This window comes from Equus przewalskii, chromosome 14 (assembly GCF_037783145.1).
Source record: "Equus przewalskii isolate Varuska chromosome 14, EquPr2, whole genome shotgun sequence".
NCBI lineage: Eukaryota > Metazoa > Chordata > Mammalia > Perissodactyla > Equidae > Equus > Equus przewalskii.
The window spans coordinates 23381701-23402725 of NC_091844.1; the positions used below are offsets into that span (position 1 = coordinate 23381701).

A 21025-nucleotide genomic window follows, 5' to 3' on the forward strand; every position below is an offset into this window, starting at 1 on the left:
CTGTTGTATTTCTGCAGAGTCTGTTGTTATTTCTCCTCGCTCATTTCTGATTTTGTTTATTTGAGCTTTCTCCCTTTTTTTCTTTGTAAGTCTGGCTAGTGGTTTGTCAATTTTATTTATCTTCTCAAAAAACCAGCTCTTTGTCTCATTGACTCCTTTCTACTGCCTTTTTCGTTTCAATAGTATTTATTTCTGCTCTGATTTTTATTATTTCTCTCCTTCTGCTGACTTTGGGCTTCATTTGTTCTTTTTTCTCTAGTTCAGTTAGGTGTGCTTTAAGGTTGCTTATTTGGGATTTTTCTTGTTTGTTAAGATGTGCCTGTATTGCGATGAATTTTCCTCTTAATACAGCTTTTGCTGTATCCCATATGAGTTGGTATGGCATGCTATCATTTTCATTTGTTTCCAGGTATTTTTTTATTTCTTCTTTAATTTCTTCAATGATCCATTGCTTGTTCAGTAGTGTGTTTAGTCTCCTCATCTTTGTGCCTTTCTCAGCTTCTTTCTTGTAATTAATTTCTAGCCTTATAGCACTATGATCTGAGAAGATGCTTGTTATTATTTCAATTTTTTTAAATTTGTAGAGGCTTGTCTTGTTTCCCAACATATGGTCTATCCTAGAGAATGTTCCATGTGCACTTGAGAAGAATGTGTATTCAGCTCCTTCAGGGTGGAGTGATCTATGTATGTCTATTAAGTCCAATTGTTTTAGTTTTTCATTCAGCTCCACTATTTCCTTGTTGATTTTCTGTCTGGATGATCTGTCCATTGATGTGAGTGGGGTGTTGAGGTCCCCTACTATTATTGTGTTGTTTTTAACATCTTCCTTTAGGTCTGTTAATAGTTGCTTTATGAATCTTGGTGCTCCTGTGTTGGGTGCATAGATATTTATAAGCGTTATTTCTTCTTGACGAAGTGTCCCTTTGATCATTATATATTGTCCCTCTGTGTCTCTCTTTACCTGTCTTATTTTGAAATCCACTTGGTCTGATATGAGAGTTGCAACACCTGCCTTTTTTTCCTTGCTATTTGCTTGAAGTATTGTCCTCCACCCCTTCACCCTGAGTCTGTGTTTGTCCTTGGGGCTGAGGTGTGTTTCCTGGAGGCAACAAATTGTTGGATCTTGTTCTTTAATCCATTTTGCCACTCTGTGTCTTTTTATTGGAGAGTTCAATCCGTTCACATTGAGAGTGATTATTGATGCATGTGGACTTAATGCTGTCAATCTGTCGCTCATTATCTTGTTTTCCTGTGTTTCTTTTCCTGTGTGCTTTAGACTACCCATTTAATACTGCAATTTCTTATGCTGGGTTTCTTAGATTTTTCCTTATCTATGATTTGTGACTCTGTTCTGTACTTTATTTTAGTGTCTACCTTGAAGTTTGTATTTAGAATCTCGTGTATAATATAGTCTATTCTCTGGTGGTCTCTTACTTACTCGACCAATACTGATTTACACCCTTTGCTCTTCCCCTCCTAAATAATTATTTTCATTTTTTATTCCAACTCGTCTTATTAATTTGTAGTTAGAGTGCTAAGATCGTCCTTGTTTTGGTAGTTTCCTTATTTTTACCCTAATGCTATAGTTGAATATTTGCTATCCTGTTCTGGTTCTATCCATCGGTCTCCCTAGTCTGTGGCTTGTGTCCCCTTTCTCCCTTTTTTCTTTTTTCAAGTATGAGAGCCTTCTTGAGGATTTCTTGTAATGGAGGGCTTTTAGTTACAAATTCCCTTAACTTTTGTTTGTCTGGAAAAGATTTAATTTCTCCCTCATATCTGAAGGAAATTCTTGCTGGATAGAGTATTCTTGGCTGAAGGTTTTTATCCTTTAAAGCTTTGAATATATCACTCCATTCTCTCCTAGCTTGTAGGGTTTCTGTAGAGAAATCGGCTGACAGTCTGATAGGGGCTCCTTTATAGGTTATTCTCTTTTTTTTCTTACTTCCCTGAGTATTCTTTCCTTATCCTTCCTATGTGCCAACTTTACTATTATGTGCCTTGCGGTGGGTCTTTTTACATTGACAAATCTAGGAGATCTAAAACCCTCCTCTACACACATTTCTCCGCTGATCCCTAGATTTGGGAAGTTCTCTTCAATAATTTCATTAAGCACACTTTCTGCTCCATTTTCCTTTTCCATATTCTCGGGAATTCCTATGATCCTTATGTTCTTACTCCTCATTGAATCCATTATCTCTCTGAGATTTTCCTCATTTTTTTAAATTCTTAGTTCTCTTTCTTCCTCTGTCTGGCACCATTCAGCCTGTCTGTCCTCGATTATGCTGATTTGCTCCTCTAGGTTGTCTACACGGGCATTCAGGGAATCCGTATTCTGTTTTATCTGTTCCATTGTGTTTTTCATCTCAAGTAATTCTGTTTGATTCTTCTTTATGATTTCAATCTCTTTTGCGAAGTAACTCCAGAACTCGGCTTGTTTCTCTATCTTTCTCTCTACCTCATTGAGTTTTTTGATTATAGCTGCTCTGAATTCATTATCACTTAGTTTACCTAATTCCAAGTCCTCAGGACTTAATTCTGTGTTTTTATTGTTTTCCTTCTGGTCTGGGGCTTTTATAAATTGCTGGATGGTAGAGGAGCGGTTTTTTCTCATGGTGGTAGAATTCAGTTGCAGTTACAGCCTGTCGCCACTAGATGGGGGTCGAGAGCGGCATGTTAGCTCTCCGCCTTTGGGGCAAGATGGCTGCGCCCACTGGCTTTGTTGGGGGGGAGGGGCTGTTACTCACACGCGCTGGTCTGGGTTCAGATCAGTTCTGTTCTCTGGTCTCCCAAGGCCCTTGATTTATAGGGTCCCCGCGGACGGATGCTTTCCCCCCGTCAGCGGGTCTCCACTGAATCAGCGGCAGGAGTCCTGGATGATCTCCCGGTCACGCGGCCCCTCCCCCGCTCCTTCCCGACCCGCGCCGCAGCGATCGCAGACTCTAGGGGAGGGAGCGATGTTCTCTCCTACCGTTCCAGCGCCTCCGAGGGTGTAAAGCAAGGTTTATGATCTCTGCCTTCTTGGTATTGTAGGTCTCTAACGAGCTGGCATTATGTTTATTCTCTGAAATTCAGTTCTTCCAATCTTTTGCTGTATTTTGGAGGGGAGAGAATCCCGGGTCAGCTCACCCCGCCATTTTGCTCCGCCCACTCTCTATCTGATACATGTTTTGAGAATATTTTCTCCCAGTCTGTGGCTTGTCTTTTTATTTTGTATGAATTTTTCAAAGATTAAAAGTTTTTAATTTTGATGAAGTCCATTTTATCACTTTTTTCTTTTATGATTTGTGCCTTCTTATTGTCCTACTTAAGAAATCTTTTCTTAACCCAGGACACTAAAATTTTCTCCTGTGTTTTCTTCAAGAATTCCTATGGTTTTCTTCCTTTTGGGTTTATACCCTATTATGAATTTCTTTTCCCATATATAGTGTCCTGTAAGATTTGAGAATTATTTTTCTGCCTATGACACCATTAGTTTAAAAGATTTTCCCTTTGCCCATTGAATTGTTTTGGCAACTTTGACTCAAATCAATTCACCCTGTACATGTAGGTCTATTTCAGGACTCTCTATTCTGTTCTATTGAGCTATATGACTATCTTTTCACCAATAACAAAGTGTCTTGATCACTGTAGCCTGAGAATTAATTCTTCCAACATTGTCTTTCTTTTTTAAATTGCTATGGCTATTCTATATCCTTTGATTTTCGATATAAATTTTAGAATCAGTTTGTCAATTCCGATAAAAAAGCCTGCTGTGATGGTCGAAACCTCATGGATGTCCAAATGGGCATGACTACTGCCTACTCTATTCCTTCGAAAAATAGGCTTCTCACTGGGTGTACTTCATCTGTGCCCAGCTGCCTTCTTTTCGGATTCCCCTGCAGAGATTGTACAAAGGTGTCCTTAAAGTAGCGCAGGCAATACACAGGTTATCAGAAGCGTTCTCAGTCTTCCTTCGTTCCTCTTCTCAGACCCCACAACAGTCACACACACTCCTCATCTGAATGACAAACACCCCAGCTGATCAGCCACTAAGATAATCTGACTCTCCTGAGAAGTTGACTAAGGGGTTGTTGTTTTCTATTTTGCTACTCCACCTTCTAGAGAGAAATTTCTAGAGAGATAATCAAGAACATCATTATTCCAGGACCTAGCCTGAAGACAGAAAAAAGGTCATTGTTTTCTCCAGTACACACGTCTAGATGAGTTTATGTGTGTAACGCTATCACTAATGCTAAGAATTGACAATATAATCTGATTACATTAATTCAGAGCCTAAGGAAAATATATATCGCTCTTCATGATCACTAATTGAAATGCAGGATTCCTTCAAAAGTCTGAAGTGCCACATGTCAACCTAACACACTGACAATGTCAACTGATTGCAAAATACACCAGGTGTCTGGCTAGGGAATCACTCACTGGCAACTTCAACAATGAAAGTGATTATAATTCAGTATTTTTAATGATGCTTGATGTGCAAACGATTACTTTAGCTTTGCTCAGGAACAGCAAATTCCCACTTCGGTGATAACTCGACTTTGAATTATGTATCACCCACTATTCCATCACTATTCTCTTGAATTGAAACAACTATAGTAACAAAAACCTTTTGAAGTCATGTGAATCCTTAATATAATATACTCAAAAAACAAAGCTCAACATTAAAGCATATGCAAACACTTGTGTGATGGAATACATAGCTTAATATAGGCAACCAGAATACCTACATGTTATATGAAAAGATGGACTCTTCAGCAGTCATATAAAGTTGAATTTCCAAATATAATTTTAAGGTAGTAGAATGCAAAGACGTATATCCTAGAAAATCATACAGTTTCTGCAGGGCTTCCAATTCTTTACTTATTTTTAGAGGGTGAACAATATTTGCTCACAATTACTCAATTTGCAACAACTACCTATGGGGGTGCCGGGCAGAGAATAAGGGAGGGTAGCTTAGGAGAATAAATTGACTATCCTTCATCTACGGAGTGAATTATTGATGGAAAAACATGAATGTAAGTTTCTGATAAGAAGGCAATTCCCTCTATGTTCCCGTAAGTTACTCAGAAATGAGAATAATCAATATCTGGAAAGAACAGCAATAAAAATTTGGCATATGGCCTAAAAGATAAAAAATAAAATATTATGTGTAATGCTTAAAGTAAAATAGTTATGTAGCGGTTAACATGGCAGGAAGCTACGGGGCTCACTATAGCGTATTTTTCAATCTTCTGAACCAACAGAAAACTGACTCACTACCTTACTATTATTGACAGCACCTGCCACTCTTTTTCTCGTCTGTTTTATCATTCACATGGTAAAGAAACTCCTTTTTTATTTAGAAAAAGCCTTGATGAAGGAGTAGATGATCATTTCTAACCCGCTCCATGAGAATGCGTAAAGATATTTTCTTCATCCTGAGTTAAAAACAAACAGATATTGGTAGACAATACATGTTTATGAAAGGATGTGTTTCCATGGAAAAGAATAAAAATGCTACTAAATAGAATTGCGTATGTGTTCATTTGCAATGAATTGTTGACACGCTGTCCTTTCTGGGGTTCAGGGAGGTCAAGAGCCCCACGATACGATCCCCTGACGGATCTGAAGCCAAAGAGGGCCACAGGCCACGACCCGCGTAATTCACTGATAGCACCGAAAACTGCAGTTCCTCTCTTGCTCCACAAGATGGCAACATTCCACCACTGCTGTGCGCTCGCTGCAGAGGCTGCGCTCCAAGTAGAACAAGTGTGTTATTTAGTCTACAGTCATTTTTAATTTTACTACTGACAGTCTGACAGGACTTCTTAATATTGCTGGATTAACCTTTCCATGATTTTGTGCTAAATCCTTTTTTTTTTTTTTTTTTTAACTCCCTTAATCTGCTGTGTCGGGAAGAGAATACAATTGACTCCACCTTACGACAGGCTGCGTTGATACTATTAAGCGGAAAGCACTGGTCAAAACAGATGGGGAGAGAGGTAGGATTACAGGCAGCAAGTGGGGCCATGTGTCACATTAAAGGCCCAGATTTCATGAGTGCTTTCCGAGTGTGGGCAGTTCAGGGAGAATATTTAGCTTGTCGTCACTCCCAGGAGTGCTGGACAGGGTCTTCCACAGCACAGAGAACACCACCACATGGAATGTAACTTTCACCTTTAGGTTCAGTATTATTTTCCCCCTGGTAAAGGAAGATTGTCTATCTGGGGTAAACATCCTTCTCAAAATGTTGTCTTTGAAGACTCAGTTGGCTGTCAGGGAAAGATTACAAAGCTTTTTCTCCAACACACTTGAGAAGGAAGTAAGTGATTGCTGAAAAGATGCACATAACACAGGTGGGGCTGGAGGAAGGACGACCAGCACTGCAGTCTGCAAGGGTCCCAGGGATCTTACAGTGACTACGTGGCCACCATGTACGGAACTCTTACTTTATACCAGACTCGGCAATAAATGCTTCATAGTAATTTCCCCCATTTACACCTCACCATGACTCAAGGGCTGTACGGTCACTAGCTCTGTATTAACAGATGAGGTGTCTGAGACATATGGAGGTTATGAGTGGGTTACAACACGGCTGGCAAGAGGACATCAAGCCAAGGTTAAACCTAGTTAGTGTTACTCCAGTGGCCAAATGGTTAATCATAACGTTACACTGCCCCTCAACAGCCTCTGAAATGGCAAAGTCTCCCCTCGTACTGCTTTTGTCCTATTGGCAAGACCCTTTCCTGGGTTTTAAGGGTCTGTTCTCTGAGAAAAAAATCCCAAGCAGGTTCTGCTTTGTGTCCCTTGGCTCCTCCAGTCCCTGTATAGAAACCATGAGGAGCTATACCTCACTTTGTGGTTTATGACCATGGAACTCATGCTGGAGATGGTGGAATTTTAGGATTTTTATATATTGCAGAGTTTATACGTAACTTCAAAATCTTGGCCCTTTAATTGGGGCCAACTCAGATAAACGATCCTGTCCACGATTTTTTGACAGAGAACACTTGTGGTTTTATAAATTTCTTTTTTTTTTTTTTTAGGAAGATTAACCCTGAGCTAACTACTGCCAGTTCTCCTCTTTTTGCTGAGGAAGACTACTCCTGAGCTAACATCCGTGCCCATCTTCCTCTACTTTATACGTGGGACATCTACCACAGCATGGCTTGCCAAGCGGTGCCATGTCAGCACCCGGGATCGGGACCGGCAAACCCCGGGCCGCCGAGAACGAGAACGTGCGAACTTAACTGCTGCGCCACTGGGCCGGACCCTATAAATTTCTTAAAGGGACCCCTCACCCCACCCCTGGAACACATTTGAGATGGAAGAGGAAGTGAGGGTAGGCTCTCATTATTAATTTCCTATCTCACCTGCCCTTCATTGTTTATTTCACTGACAAAGAAAAATAAGACTTTGAGGGTTGGCTAAAGGGGAAAGGGCCAGAGCTAGAGGAAATAAGTCAGCAAAAAGGCAACTAAGCCTCTAAAAACGAAAGTGCCTGCTTCACATCCCATCACCTAAGGACCCTGACATAAGCCCAGGAATGAAATCCACTGAGGGCATGGAATAGAGACTCACTGGGCAGAAGGCATGTTCCTCAGCAATTGAGTTATGGCATCTTAGTTAAAGCGCTGAATCATCCTGGTTGCAACTAGATACCAGTCAGCAACTAGAAAAACAGAGAAAGACCTAGCTGTGGGGGACTAGGAAGGTTGCCTTGGCACCTGTTCCAGTAAAATTTGTGGCCAGGGCAGGGCTCCACTTCTATTAGGAAACAAAAGAGTTAATAGGAACCAAGGAACCCTGACAAGCAAGGCGTACATAATGGAGTTCTATGGGCGGGTGGGGCACATATGTGCCCAGAGACCCAGTCCAGGAATGTGAGATGTTAGGCTTGGTGCAACAAGGTAACTCTAACCATGGGAGGTACGTATAGGACATTTTTTTATTGCCAGACTAAGGTAGGCTCAAAGTCTGTGTATCTACAGAAGAGCAAATGTGGAGCAGTAACAAAATATATTCAACACGCAATCTATACTAAGGTGCACATAGGTGGTCCTTTGGCCAATTACCCAGAAGAGCTGGCCTAGCATGAATCACCACATGGACCAGCCCTGCTCTGAATCTCAAGACAGGGCCAAGGCAGGTGCACCATGCTCAGACTCTGCAACGTAAAAGAATGCACTATTTTGTACTCCTGAGAGGAAGGGGGGAATCCAAACTCTGTGTTTTGAGAGAAGAAAAACAATTCAAGTGTATCTTCTATAACTTTTTGAATATGTTATTGAATATAATTTTAGAATTAGAAAAATTGGGGAGCATACCACAAGGGTGAGTACCCAAGTGATCTGGGGAGCAGTAAAACATCCTTTTAGAGCTCATTGCTGTAATACACATGGCCAATATTGCCACCCGCATAAAGTAAGTGTTGGTAAGTTCTACATACGTACAATTTTCAGATGAGATAAAAGTCTCATGACATCCGCCATGTCCGCAAGGATGAGTAAGCGCGTTACAGCTGATAGCAAAGCCCTTGCCGCCCGCACCATGGTGCCACGCTTCACGGATGAGCATGGGTCATCAGCAAACTCTGAAGAGGCGATGCGCATCGTCTCACCTGGAAGACAAACACGGAGAGGGATGTGTGTAGACGAGAGGCTCAGAGGCTGACACTGCTAAAGATCTGTGGATGGACTGTTAACTGCTCTTATTGCAAAACTACCATGACGGGGTGGGACTTCTGCCACCTCCAATGCAGCAGAACTTTTCAAGGCAAATGCATCAGTGCACATGGACAGGGGCTGTGAACAAAACAAGGTGCTCATTTCACACTGAAGTATGAAATTATGCTTTTAATATCAATCAAGAACACATTTAATTTGATTTGTCTAATAGTTGAGATGAATTTGTCCTGACCTTAATCATTTTCACTCTTCATTTCCCTTGGAACCAATGGTATTTACCAGAAAGCTAGTTGAGGTTACTGACAGTTGAAGTACAATGCTAATGGCTCCAGAGAGGAATGGAACTTAAGACCTTGGCCTCATTAACACTGTACTCTTAATTGAGCTAATCAGACAAGAACAGACTATAGAGATACCCCATATCCAGTCTTTTAATACTCTGCTAGGAAACTATTCTCTAACATAGAACATTTATAAGACAATTGAACCAATTCAACAAATGTTCATTAACTACATACTTGTGTCAGATTCTCTAGTAGGCTCTGGAATTACAAAGGTGACTGAGAACACCCTGGTCTCAGGGAATTCACCATCTAATAAAGAAACATATTGTAAATTCATAGTCACAATACAGTGATTATATGCCATAACAGACATACGATGAAGAATGCAGGCAAAGGAGAGGAGAGGGTGATTTCCTCATTTCGTGTGAGGCGGGGCAGGGGAAGCTGTAACTTTGATGGGCTTGGAAGAACTAAGAAGTATTCCCCAGGGAGACAAAGGTTGGAGGGGCACCCTAGGAAGCATGAACATTGTGTGAGGCTCTGAAACCTGGAGCGAGGCACTGAGCCTAGGGAACTGCAGCCATGTGGAAGGTCACAGTAAGGAAAGGGTATGGGGAAGAGAGGTGCCAGTGCCTGGATCACTGTGGAAGAGATTTGCATTGTCCTCAGCAGTGAGGGAAGCGACATTAACAGATTTTTCATTTTGGCTACATTACATAAAATAAACTGGAGGGGATAAGACTAGGGCAGAGAAAACACGTAATACGGCAAACGCAGTTATAGTCTGAAAGCAGTAATGGGAGCCTGCACCAGGCAAGTAGGAACTTGATATAGAGAGGAAGGGAGTATTAATGAGATCTGCACCAGACAAACAACGGATTTGGGGATTGATTAGATGTAGAAACGAGAGAGAGGGTGGAGGTGATGGTGAATATCAATACAATACAATCCACAGGTGCATATCTGCACAAAGGGACCCCAGGAGTGGGAAACATAGGGAGCTCATTAACTAGAATGAGCCTGGTCCCATATCAGTGGTGTGGATATCCACCCAGGATAGAGAGGACTGGGAGAGAGCATAAGGAAACTTCACAGAGCAGTGTACACAGGGGCATAAAAGCTTCAATAAACTTGAAGACTAGAGTTAATATGACCGATTATTTAATTAAGGATAAAACAATTCATTCAATATTTTATTTATAGAAATAATTACTTCTCATCTATTAATCAAAACCGAGCTCATTTAAATAAAGTCAATTATATCATTGAAAGTCTGTGCATCCTGTAATTTATCCTAAGATATAAGGGAAAATAAAAAACACCATTACCATTGTACAGGCAGATCAGAATACAATGTAATTTGTTTAGTTAGTGTTACAGTTATTTAAACCGACAGTGATACTTTTTATATTTGGGAAAAGTGGGTACATAAGGAAATATATTGTGCTGTTGGATTTTTAAAAGAGGCTACCATCTACAATAAGTGTTTTATATTGCTGACCAGCTTTGTCTGGATGCTTAGGCACAAACAAATAGCTTGATATATAACAACAGCAAGGGAAAGACTGAAAAATTCATTACCATACTGGCACAATGGTGAATTTTCAAGAAGTATAGCCCTAGAGGGCGAAATAAACTTTAAGGTACAGGCTGGCACTTAGGAGACACATAATCAAGCCAAACGTCCCAGTGTCCCACCCTTGCCACAGGGAGATTACATAAATCTCCTCCTAGTCCCCCTCTACCCAAAACAAAAGACTAATTGAGAGATAGCTGTGCAGTGGGGAGAAGGCTACTTTATTGCCACTCTGTACAGTGCAGCTAGAAAGAATATTATACACCAAGACAAATCTAATGAAATACTGAGAGGGTCACCAGAGGCAAATGTGGGCAAATTTGTATATGGTATTAATGGGTTAGTCAACTGCTATTGAAATGGATCCACTTACTCAAGGGAAGGGGAGATTTATTCTGCCTATGAATTTAGGGAGCTATGTGGTTGATCCCAAATTCTGCAGGTTAAATTGGTACAAGCCATAGCTTGGGTAAGAGCAGACCACCCAGGAAGGCCACTCTCAAAACAGTCCAGTCGAACCCTCTCCCAGCATGTAGAGGAACTGTGTCTAATCAAACCAAGTTCAAGTACAGGTTTTATATAGAGGGTCAGTGTAAGGGCACTTCATCCAGATGCTGACCATTTGGTCAGCCCTACTGTTTCAAAGCTAGTGGGTGACACATAGCAACACAGGGTCCTCAGGTGGAGCTGATCAATCTGAGGGCCACAGCAGGCACCAGTGAAAGGAGTGTCTGTGTGTATGTGTGTGTGTGTGTGTGTGTGTGTGTGTGTGTGTGTAGAGAGAGAGAGAGAGAGAGAGAGAGAGAGAGTGAGTGACTGAGTGAGAGAAGGAGAGAGACTCACATTAGTAAATGTGACTCTGCAAATGGAAATTTCACACTAAATTCTGAGATCATTCTAAGATAAACAGAAGATGATTTAATTCAATTTACATTAAAACAAAAAGCTTATTTTAAGCAAATACAAATGATCTCATGTTGTTAAAGATTTCAAAGAAAAGGCAATCTGAAGTCAGCTATAACTGTAATGTGTTTTATATCCCTGTAGTTTTAGGATTACTGAATTAAAATTAAAGTCTATATTACAAAGTGATAAGTCAGTTTATCAGGATAAAATCAGCTATTTTCCCAAGGAACTGCTTTTTCCATAAGACTAAAATATTTAGCTAAGAAATGGCATGCACGTGTAGGAGAGGAAGGAAGCTGCAAAGAGAGGCTAAGAGATCGGCCTGTTTCTTTTATTTTCACTCAATCTCATTTACTTGATTAAAGACCCAAGCTCAGAGCAGGGTTTCTATGGTCAAGCCTTTGATCTCCCCAAGCCTCTACCACTGGCTGGAAAGAAGGAAAATTAACATCTCCAAATAAGTGACTGAGGGGAAATAACAATTAATATGTACATAGTGGTTCTATATAAAAGTTTTTATCTAAGTATTTTTCTAAAAACTTTATATATATATATTTACTGATGGATTGAAAAAGAATACATCTTTAAAGCCACAAAGACTTAGGGTCACATTCCAACTCCTCTCCAACCATTACTAAATATGCAAGATTGGCAATTATTCAACCTTTGTGTTTCAGTCTCCCCAATGTCAAACAAGGATGAAAACAATGATAGCCGCCTTGTGGAGTGCCATTAGGGTTAAGGATTAGAGATGATGCATTCAAAGCACCCAGCACAAGGCCTTTCCTGCAATGAGGGAGGGCTTCCTCATTATGATCATTAGTACCACTGCTACCACTGTCACTGTGATCCTCTCCAACACAACAGGAATTGGTGGTGAACTCCTGGTTAAAGGTGTGGAAGTGTATTTTTTGGTTGTTTCCATTCCTTGTGAACACAATAATTTAGAAGCCAGAAAACATGTGCCCTATAAAAATACTGATTGTTTTAAGGCAGAAAATACCCCTACCCCAAAAAAGTGATGCTAATGCTTGTTTTTCAAATCAGTGATTATTCTGGTTCTTATGCTATCCTGGAGGCACTGGGATGGGTAGATAATTGTGTATAAGCTTGAGGTAACATCACTCAAATGTGGAATGATACAGTACAGTATTAATAAATAGAAAAGAGTGATCCCATGCAGAGGGCAGAGTCTCAGGAGTATAAAAAGTCATTTAGGAGGCAGACAGTGAACTAATGGCATGAATATCATGTGGCTCAACTTTTGAAGGGTGAGCCTGCATGCAAGGTAAACACTCTCAAATACTTGACAAAGAAACTACTGGAAAACTTCGACAAGCAAGGGAAAAGGGATGGTGAAAAGCTATGTTCAGAGAGTGCAGGGTGAAGGAATGGAAAACTCAGAAATGTGGACGATCCTAGATGCTGATGAGGATTTCACTTATCTTTTCTTTGCACTCTTTCAGAAATGGCAGGCACTGAGCTGGTCCCTTGGAATCAAATGATGGAGACTAGAACTAAATTGAGAATGAAAATGAAGAAAAATGCAAGCCACAGAGCAAATCTAATGAAATACCCAGAATAAGAACAGATTAAGACATACAAAGTCAAGTAGGGAGATTTCCACGTACCTACCATATATTGTGTGGTCATTTACATTGTCAACATTTTTATTATAAATTAAAGATTGCTCCGTAAGAGAATTGAAAACACAGTTAATTAAAAGGAATCAAAATAGCATTCACAGTTCCAATAACCAGAGACAACCACCAGGGAACATTTATGAGCTGTCTTCTAGAAAGTTCTCTATGCCTATATTTTTAACTACTAGTTATCATATATAATATCTATAACTGCATATTATCCTTTGTCTAATTATATAAATTCTCTTTTGTTTAATCACACAGATTTTCCTTTGCCTAATTACATAAATTTCTAGTATATGTTGACAGTTAATGTACTTGATATTTCCCTCCATTAAAGAATTCCTACAGAAGACGAGGGGGAAAAAAGCAAAACGTCCCAATCCTCTTAGCTATGGTTTATTCCCTTTCACAGTAACCTATACCTGCCTCAGAATCTTTTTCACACATATTTTCCTCAAGGTACAAATCTTAAAGGACTCTGAGAAACGAATCCTCTACAGCAATGCAGAAAAAACATATGTTTTCAGAGAAGAAAGCAAGACGAGTGAGGTATAATACTTGACCACAGCTTTGCAAAGCCTTGGCTAGCTGTGCTCCCTGACCTGTGCGTACTCACTGGGCCACACACTCACAGAGCCAGTGCAGGAATACACACAGCCAAATTTTAAAAGGGTAATTGAGTGGATAGCGTACATCCTTTGAATTCCTTATCATCTTGATTACGTTGTAGAGTCTATAAGGCACTGTAATGCTTGAAAGCCATTACTGCTTTGGTTAGTTAATTTTTAAAACATGGTGGGAAAATATTTATCTTCATTTGAGATAAAGCAAACTGAAACATGAAATGAATGGTCAATGTGGAGGACACCAAGGAAGTTACAATGTTATCAGAGGCGATCTTGACACATTACAACATTCTTCGTTCCTTTTTAGAAGACACAGGTGAGTACTCCTTTGATAAGAATCATCCAGAATTAGTTGATGTATAGGAAAGGATGAGTGGAACAGGTGTTGATTTAGCTAAGGACCTCTGAACTAACTGTGTTAGCAAACACTGAGGAATATCCTCTTTTAGGCTGGTTTCAGCAGCAAGGGGATGGTGCCCACAAGGTGATTCAAAATTCTTTCCATTTTAAGATTCTATTAGGTTGTGTCCATTTGGACTTAATATTTTAACATGTGCTCTCTCATCTCCTTCCTAATAAGAACAGTTCTCTTTTATTTAGAGCTCATGGTGTGCCAGGGTCTGTTCAAAGAGCTTTACATGATTAACTCAATTAGTGATGAAGAGAACCTGATGATGTAAATACTTGCATTGCTACCATTTATACCTGAGGAAAAAGAAAAGAGTAAAGGAAGAGTACTTGCTTAAACAGCTGGTAAGTGGTGGAGCCAGAATTCAAAGCCAATCTGGCTTTAGAGTCAATGCTCTCAATAACAGTGCTTTAGAAATGTCTTTAAATTCTGCTTTCTGTATTAAAATTATTTGTTTACATATTTCCATTTGGACCTACATCATGAGTTTAAGACTAATATACTATTGTATTTAGTTAGCAGAGTATTATGAGGAATAAAGGAAGGATGGAAGGAGGGAGGAAAGGTGGAAAGAACAAAGACATTTCTCCAATTATTCTCAGGCTCTACCACTCCCTATTGTCTCATATCAGGGCTGATTTATCAATGCCTGTGCCTATATACATTTGAGTCTTCACCACTTTCCCAAGACTGTAAGCTTAGTCAGAGTAGGGACCATAATGGCAGCATATTGATTTCTTTATTCCTAGGACCTAACATGCCTTTGACAAGGTGCATTCACTCAATAAATGTTTGGAGGAGCAAAGGAAGGTGTGCCTGGCACCTGACATTTTGAAACACATCAAATTGGTGGTGAAGCAAGGAGAAAGGACAAAAGAAATCCTGAATGCTATGAACTTCACAATGAAATGATAAGTTTAATATTTTTTCCCTTTTTTTTTTTTTAACTTGGACTTGTGTTTCAGCAAGCAGTGGGGAAACTCCAACATTCAAGAAAGGCAAGTGCTGGTGGAAGTAGCAACTCCTTTACGTTTCCTTTGTTTTGCCCACATAGGCATTTGTTATGCAGAATGAAAACATCTTAAAACTTTTTTAGAAGTAAGAACTTGAGAGAGCAATGTATGCATTTCACCCCAGGGTGGCTATGACTCAAACTCATGATTAGGGGAAAAGGTTGACAATCAAAATTTTTTCTGAGGCTCAGGGATGATGAAATCATGTATTTTCTCAAGCAAAATCTGCATTAAAAGGGCTACTTTCTGTGGACCCTCTCAACTCTAGCACTGAACATCTACACCAGTGCTTGGCATAGTTCAGCTTTTGTCACCAAAAAGCAAGATAATCTTTGGCCTAAATATGTGATATTCAGGAGAAAGCTTTATATGCTTTTATATATATACATATACATACATATAATTTTTAAAAAGCAAGTACACATCAAAACCATGTACATATTATACAATGAGAATGCTGCTTTCTTTGTCATTCTACCAAAGGTAATGGGCTCCATGCATTCTTAACCGTTCTTTGATTTTCCAAGGAGCTTTCTGAGCAAACAGGAAATTACATGCAAAATAACAGAAGGCTGATAGGTCCACTGACCCTGAAGTGATTGTGAGACTGGAGAATTTCTGATCTGGGTAGGACCTCTTCAGGCTCCTTCAACATCTCAGTCTCATCTTACATCTAAAGACACAGAAGCCAAGTGGAGAGTGACCTGCCGGAGATCAGGAAACTAGGTAAGGCCAGCATCCCAAGCTCTTGACATCCCAATCAGGGGCTCTGGCCACAGCCCCAGAGTGGCTGGGAGACCAACAAAGCACAACGTGACACCAGCAAATCATAACTTTCCCCTCACCTAACAAAACCCCAAAATAACCACATGGCCTTGTTACCGCCCTGCTTTAGTGGCTTGAGCAGAAAAATGTATGTCATCATTTGGTCAGACCCAGCGTTCTTTATCAAGGTGGGTAACTGAGTCTGTCTAATGCAATTTTCCCTCCTATCAAGATATGTTCAGCATGTAAAAGTACTACAAATGTCAGTAACTGAAGATTTAGTGTATTGAGTGTTATGAGCTATTAAACATCGTTAGAGACAGCAATGCACCTCCTTGCAGAAGGCACAGATCATTAAGCGTATGGATTTTAATTATTTCAGCTGTAGCTTTTTCCTGGGTTGGGAGGAGAGGGTGCAGGGTAATTTTGTGTTGTTGTAGCCAGAAAGATTAGCAAGCTGCAATATGGCACACTTCACAAATGAGACCTTTGCAAGGACCTGTTAAATGTAGCAAGAGCCACATTCCATAAAAAGGTGATTATTGTCTTGGGCTTGGATGCAGTGGAAGCCCATAAACTTGGAAACATTAAACAGTGATGTGCTAAGCTTAGGAGAAAAATGGAGTACAGAAGATCCATAGTGAACTCAAAGTCACTTGATATTTTTATAAAATAAAGAGAAAAGAAATTGATAATCATGTAAATTTCATCGTGCAATAAAAGCGTTCTTATATATATCAAATAAATACTTAAAGAAAGCCTATTGTTAGAGCGTAAAACAAATAAGCACCCAATAAACTAGCTTTTGTATATCCAAAATTTCAATAACCCTGTATATGTAGGGCACATCTCTCTATAAAAAGCATACTGCTGATTTATTTATATTCCTGTCAATAAACGTTTCTATTGATCAGTATGTTTATTCTCCTACAACCATGACCACAAATCAAACCCCCTGAAATGTCAGCAGACTGATAGAGTACTTAGTAGTTGAAATGTGATTTCAAAAACCTTTTAATGTGATGAGGAAAGAAAGAAACAATGCCACAACTGGCATCTAGACTGGACAGCAGAGATAGTATGATCACCAACAACGCTAGCAACTAGTCTTGAAGGAAAGAGGAAGGCTCAACATCCCAACAAGCAAATGTAGAGGACGCCTTGGTTTCCTTTTGCTAATTAAGATACCGTGTAAGAAAATACAGAGTAGGGAGGTGGTGGTCAGATTTAACGTCCAAATCCCAGAATTTAAGAATACTTTGGAGGGCATCAGGCAGCCTACATCTCAGCAGATGTAAAATCCAGGTGTGACCTCTAAGACAGAAACCCCCTCCCTCCCTAGGAAACCAGTCCAATTTGAGATCCTCTAATAGATAAAATATTTTTCTGCAACTATTTGGTCTTTGATGTACTCTTCTGAATCATACACAAAAATCTAATCCCCTTTTCAACAGCATAGGTCTTGAGAGAATCTTTTAAATGTCCTTAAAGATAAATAAAAAATCAAAACAAACATTCTTCAGCCATTGCCCAAGAACTAATACCTCCTCCAGATTATGAAAAGGACAACTAACATAAAGAAATTAACGAACAGCTCCCCCCAGGTTTTGAAATGTTAACTACTTACTAACTATTCAAACCAAGATGATTTGTTTCCTTTTACAGGACCTTTTAATCAAATTAATAGTGTCAGCATGACAGGTGTTGCCAATCTTCTTTGGAGGGAACTAGTCTGGTTTCTGGCATGTTGTGAAACAATAAGAGATAACAATTGATAAGATAGATAACTGATAACAAGTCTGATCTATTTCAGGATCTAAATTACTACTTATATTAGAAAGATGTTAAATATGAGCTCATTGTGGAGTCGAATTCCTCAATTTCAGAGTGTAGAAGACAAGTATCAAGAACCTTATATGACTTGCTCAGGGTCACACAGCCAATCAGGGCCAGAGTCCAGACCATAGCTGGGTCTCTTGTCCTTGAGTTTGGATTTGCTGTAATTTACTACCATAGTTAATTTCTTTAGAAACCTCCTGTTTTTGACATGATTTCACAAATTTACAACTGACTGTCCCCAAAAGTTAATACATATAATTTAAGCTTTTTTACACTAGTTTGGATGTCTTGATATTATGTTTATGTGTGAATATATTTGTAAGTTCCTATGGTATCTCAAAATTGTCATTAGTACAACTAAATAATACTTGCATCACTGATTTCATATCAGCTAAAATATAAATGCAAAGAAAAGCAACTAGGAAGAATAAAAAAGGTACATTATAAAATTTATAGGCTGATATGCTGCAGACAAACTAGGCTCGAAATTGCTATACTGTAAAATAACAAGTGAACTTTTTCTAAAGTAGTCTTTGGCTAAATGAAAACACAGGAATAATTCTCATAACGAGGAAAGTTGATCAAGGATAGAAAATTCTACCACACATCTTAAAATTAGAAACAAAACAAAAAATGTTCCAAGTAATTGGTATCATGAACCTGGTAAACCAAGCCATAAAATTACAGCTCAATTAAGTTATGTTTTAAGATAGAACACAGAGAAAACTGATTTCCCTCACTGATTTCTTGGTGAAAAAACTAGAATGATCAGATTCTAGGATTTAAATGCCATGGTCTGTGCTTTAATTTCTAAACTGCCATCGATTTTCCAGTCATCACAGAGAAATGGCAGTTTCTTAAATGTGAGTGTAGCCATGAGTCTTCTTCACTGACTGACAGTAGGCACCCAGGTCACCATCATTCTGATTCCAATATTAAGAGGGCTCCAAAAGGGATCAGATCTAAATCAACATTAGCATATCAATTGTAATGAAACACTGCTAACAAAAATGTATTTGCTCAGTGGGGGGATCTGGCAATAGGTAATGAAGAAAATTGATTTAAGGTAACTCAAAACCCTAAATCCAAAAGGACAAACTAGCAAAATGTGCTAATCATAGCTTTCTTCCTGTCTGTGATCAATAGCTTGTCACTAGGGTCATGATGGATCTCAGACAGTCTTCTCTCCTTCGAATCCAAACATACATTTTATAAAATAAGTGAAATAAGTTTATAACAAACATCAACCTTGAAAGGGAAAAATGTCCCAACAGGGTGACATACAGCCTCAACAGTGAGGGAAATGTGGGGGGTTAGGACAGTTCTGTCTACACCGCCTTAGTTGTAGGGTTGATTGTATGATCACATCTATAAATGTGTGTTTGTGTGCAAAGTGTATAAGGAGATACTATATTTCATTTCACTCATTTACCAAGCACTTGCTGTGTGGTAGACACTTCCTAGGTTCTAGATATTTAAGATGAAGTCATGATTTCTACCCTCTGTTTACTTTCAACCTGATCTTTCTGAAAGGCTCACTAAACATGGATCATCTGTGGAACACCTGTAGAGAAATGTCCACTGAATAGGCATTTGGAAACTCAAGAAAGAGGAAGCTGCCTTTTAGGCAGCTGGGAATCATGAGTCAGTGGGGGATGCTTAGTCAGTTATAATAATAAGTAAGAGGGGCCAAAAAGTGTTTATGTGTGAGAATCTATATCTATACCTATACTTACACCTATATCTATACCTATCTATATATCTATCTGTACATCTCTACAGAGACAGAGAATGAGAGAGAGATTTTTTCTTTCTTTATTCCTCCAATGGGCAGCTGTTAGCCACGACTCTGAGAGACGGCAGAGACCAGTTACACACTGTTAACTCCCTCTCCCCCAAATCCTTGCTAGATTGCTAAAAAACAAAAATTATAGGGGCTGTCCCAGTGGTGTAGTGGTTGAGTTCACATGCTCCACTTCAGCAGCCCATGGTTTGCAGGTTCGGATCCCTGGTGTGGACCTATGCACCACTCATCAAGCCACGCTGTGGCAGTGTCCCACATAGAAAATGGAGGAAGATTGCCACAGATGTCAGCTCAGTGACAATCTTCCTCAAGCAAAAAGAGGAGGATTGGCAACAGATGATAGCTCAGGGCCAATTTTCCTCACCAAAAAAATTATGGGTGAGAACATCCCAGACAAACTCTTCCTCATTAATTAGTTCCCTAGCCCCATATTAAAGCAAAGATCCAATGGTTAAACTTAAAAAAAGTAGGATAAATATACCCTTTTCCTTGTATTCCCAGACTTTTTGGACCCTCTTTTGTATATTAACAATTGTACCCATCCTCAGATTCTCTTGCCAGTCTCTGAGTCTTTCTGCCTCTTGCAGCCTGCTCCCAAGCAAAGTAGGCCCCATTCTGTGCTTCTTCATGTTGATTTCCTTTGATGTAAAAGTGGAAAAATAGTGATAAATGATTTGAAAATTTCACTGCATGCACTTGCCGGTGAATGCAGGTGCCCAGTCCCTTGGTAAGCATATTTCTCACTACAAATTAATAAACTCACATTGGGAGTATAATTTAACCTCACATGTAGATCTGCTCATAGGGAGAGAATAGTCTGGTCATGCTGATGTTAGCATTCCACTCAGTATGACAGTATAATAAGGATTAATAAACTAACATGGATTTTTTAAGCAAATACACACATGGTTGTTTAATTCTTCCATCACTTACATATTATGGAGTTGCAGTGACTGAACAGCAATTGCCTTGGGGCTACGCCCGGAGGTGTCTGATTGGGGTAAGTACGGGAACTGGTTTTGAACAATGAAGAGGAGTGATTTTCAACTCCTACTCTCAACACAAGTGGTTCTTCTCACTAAAAGGAGTTTAAACGAAAGGCTGGGGAAGAAAATGCAGATGTCAAAGAACCTACAGAGGTGGAGAACTTATTTTAGAGACAGGGAACTGAAGCCTTACTGAGCAATACCTGGGCTTAACAAGCCAAATTCTAAGCCACTTCCAGATAGTATTCAGGGACATGAAGTAAAAAGTAGGCAGCCTGACACATTGGACAAGCGACAGTGGTAGCTCAGGCTGATTTCATCTCAGCCTGCACAGAGGTCACCATGTGTTCACACTGGTCCAAGGCTGTCACTCAGGTGGAAAAAGAAGCCTGTATGAATCCACCATACATCCTTTACAAGATGCTCTATGTAAACAATGGGTAGTCAACTATGTTTAATTCTCACATCAGAGTGTGGGTTCAGCAATTTTTAATAGATCCATTTG

The 21025-nt window shown here is 39.6% G+C and overlaps 1 protein-coding gene across 9 annotated transcripts in view; it reads right to left on the minus strand.

Moving 5' to 3' along the window:
* CTNNA2 (catenin alpha 2) overlaps positions 1 to 21025 on the minus strand; it is a 1089251-nt gene that overhangs the window by 742649 nt on the left and 325577 nt on the right. For all 9 annotated transcript variants that reach the window (XM_070573725.1, XM_070573723.1, XM_070573722.1 and 6 more), the window contains exon 4: positions 8433 to 8599. In XM_070573725.1, coding sequence (XP_070429826.1) covers positions 8433 to 8599 — 167 coding nt within the window. The remainder of the gene's footprint in view (positions 1 to 8432; positions 8600 to 21025) is intronic.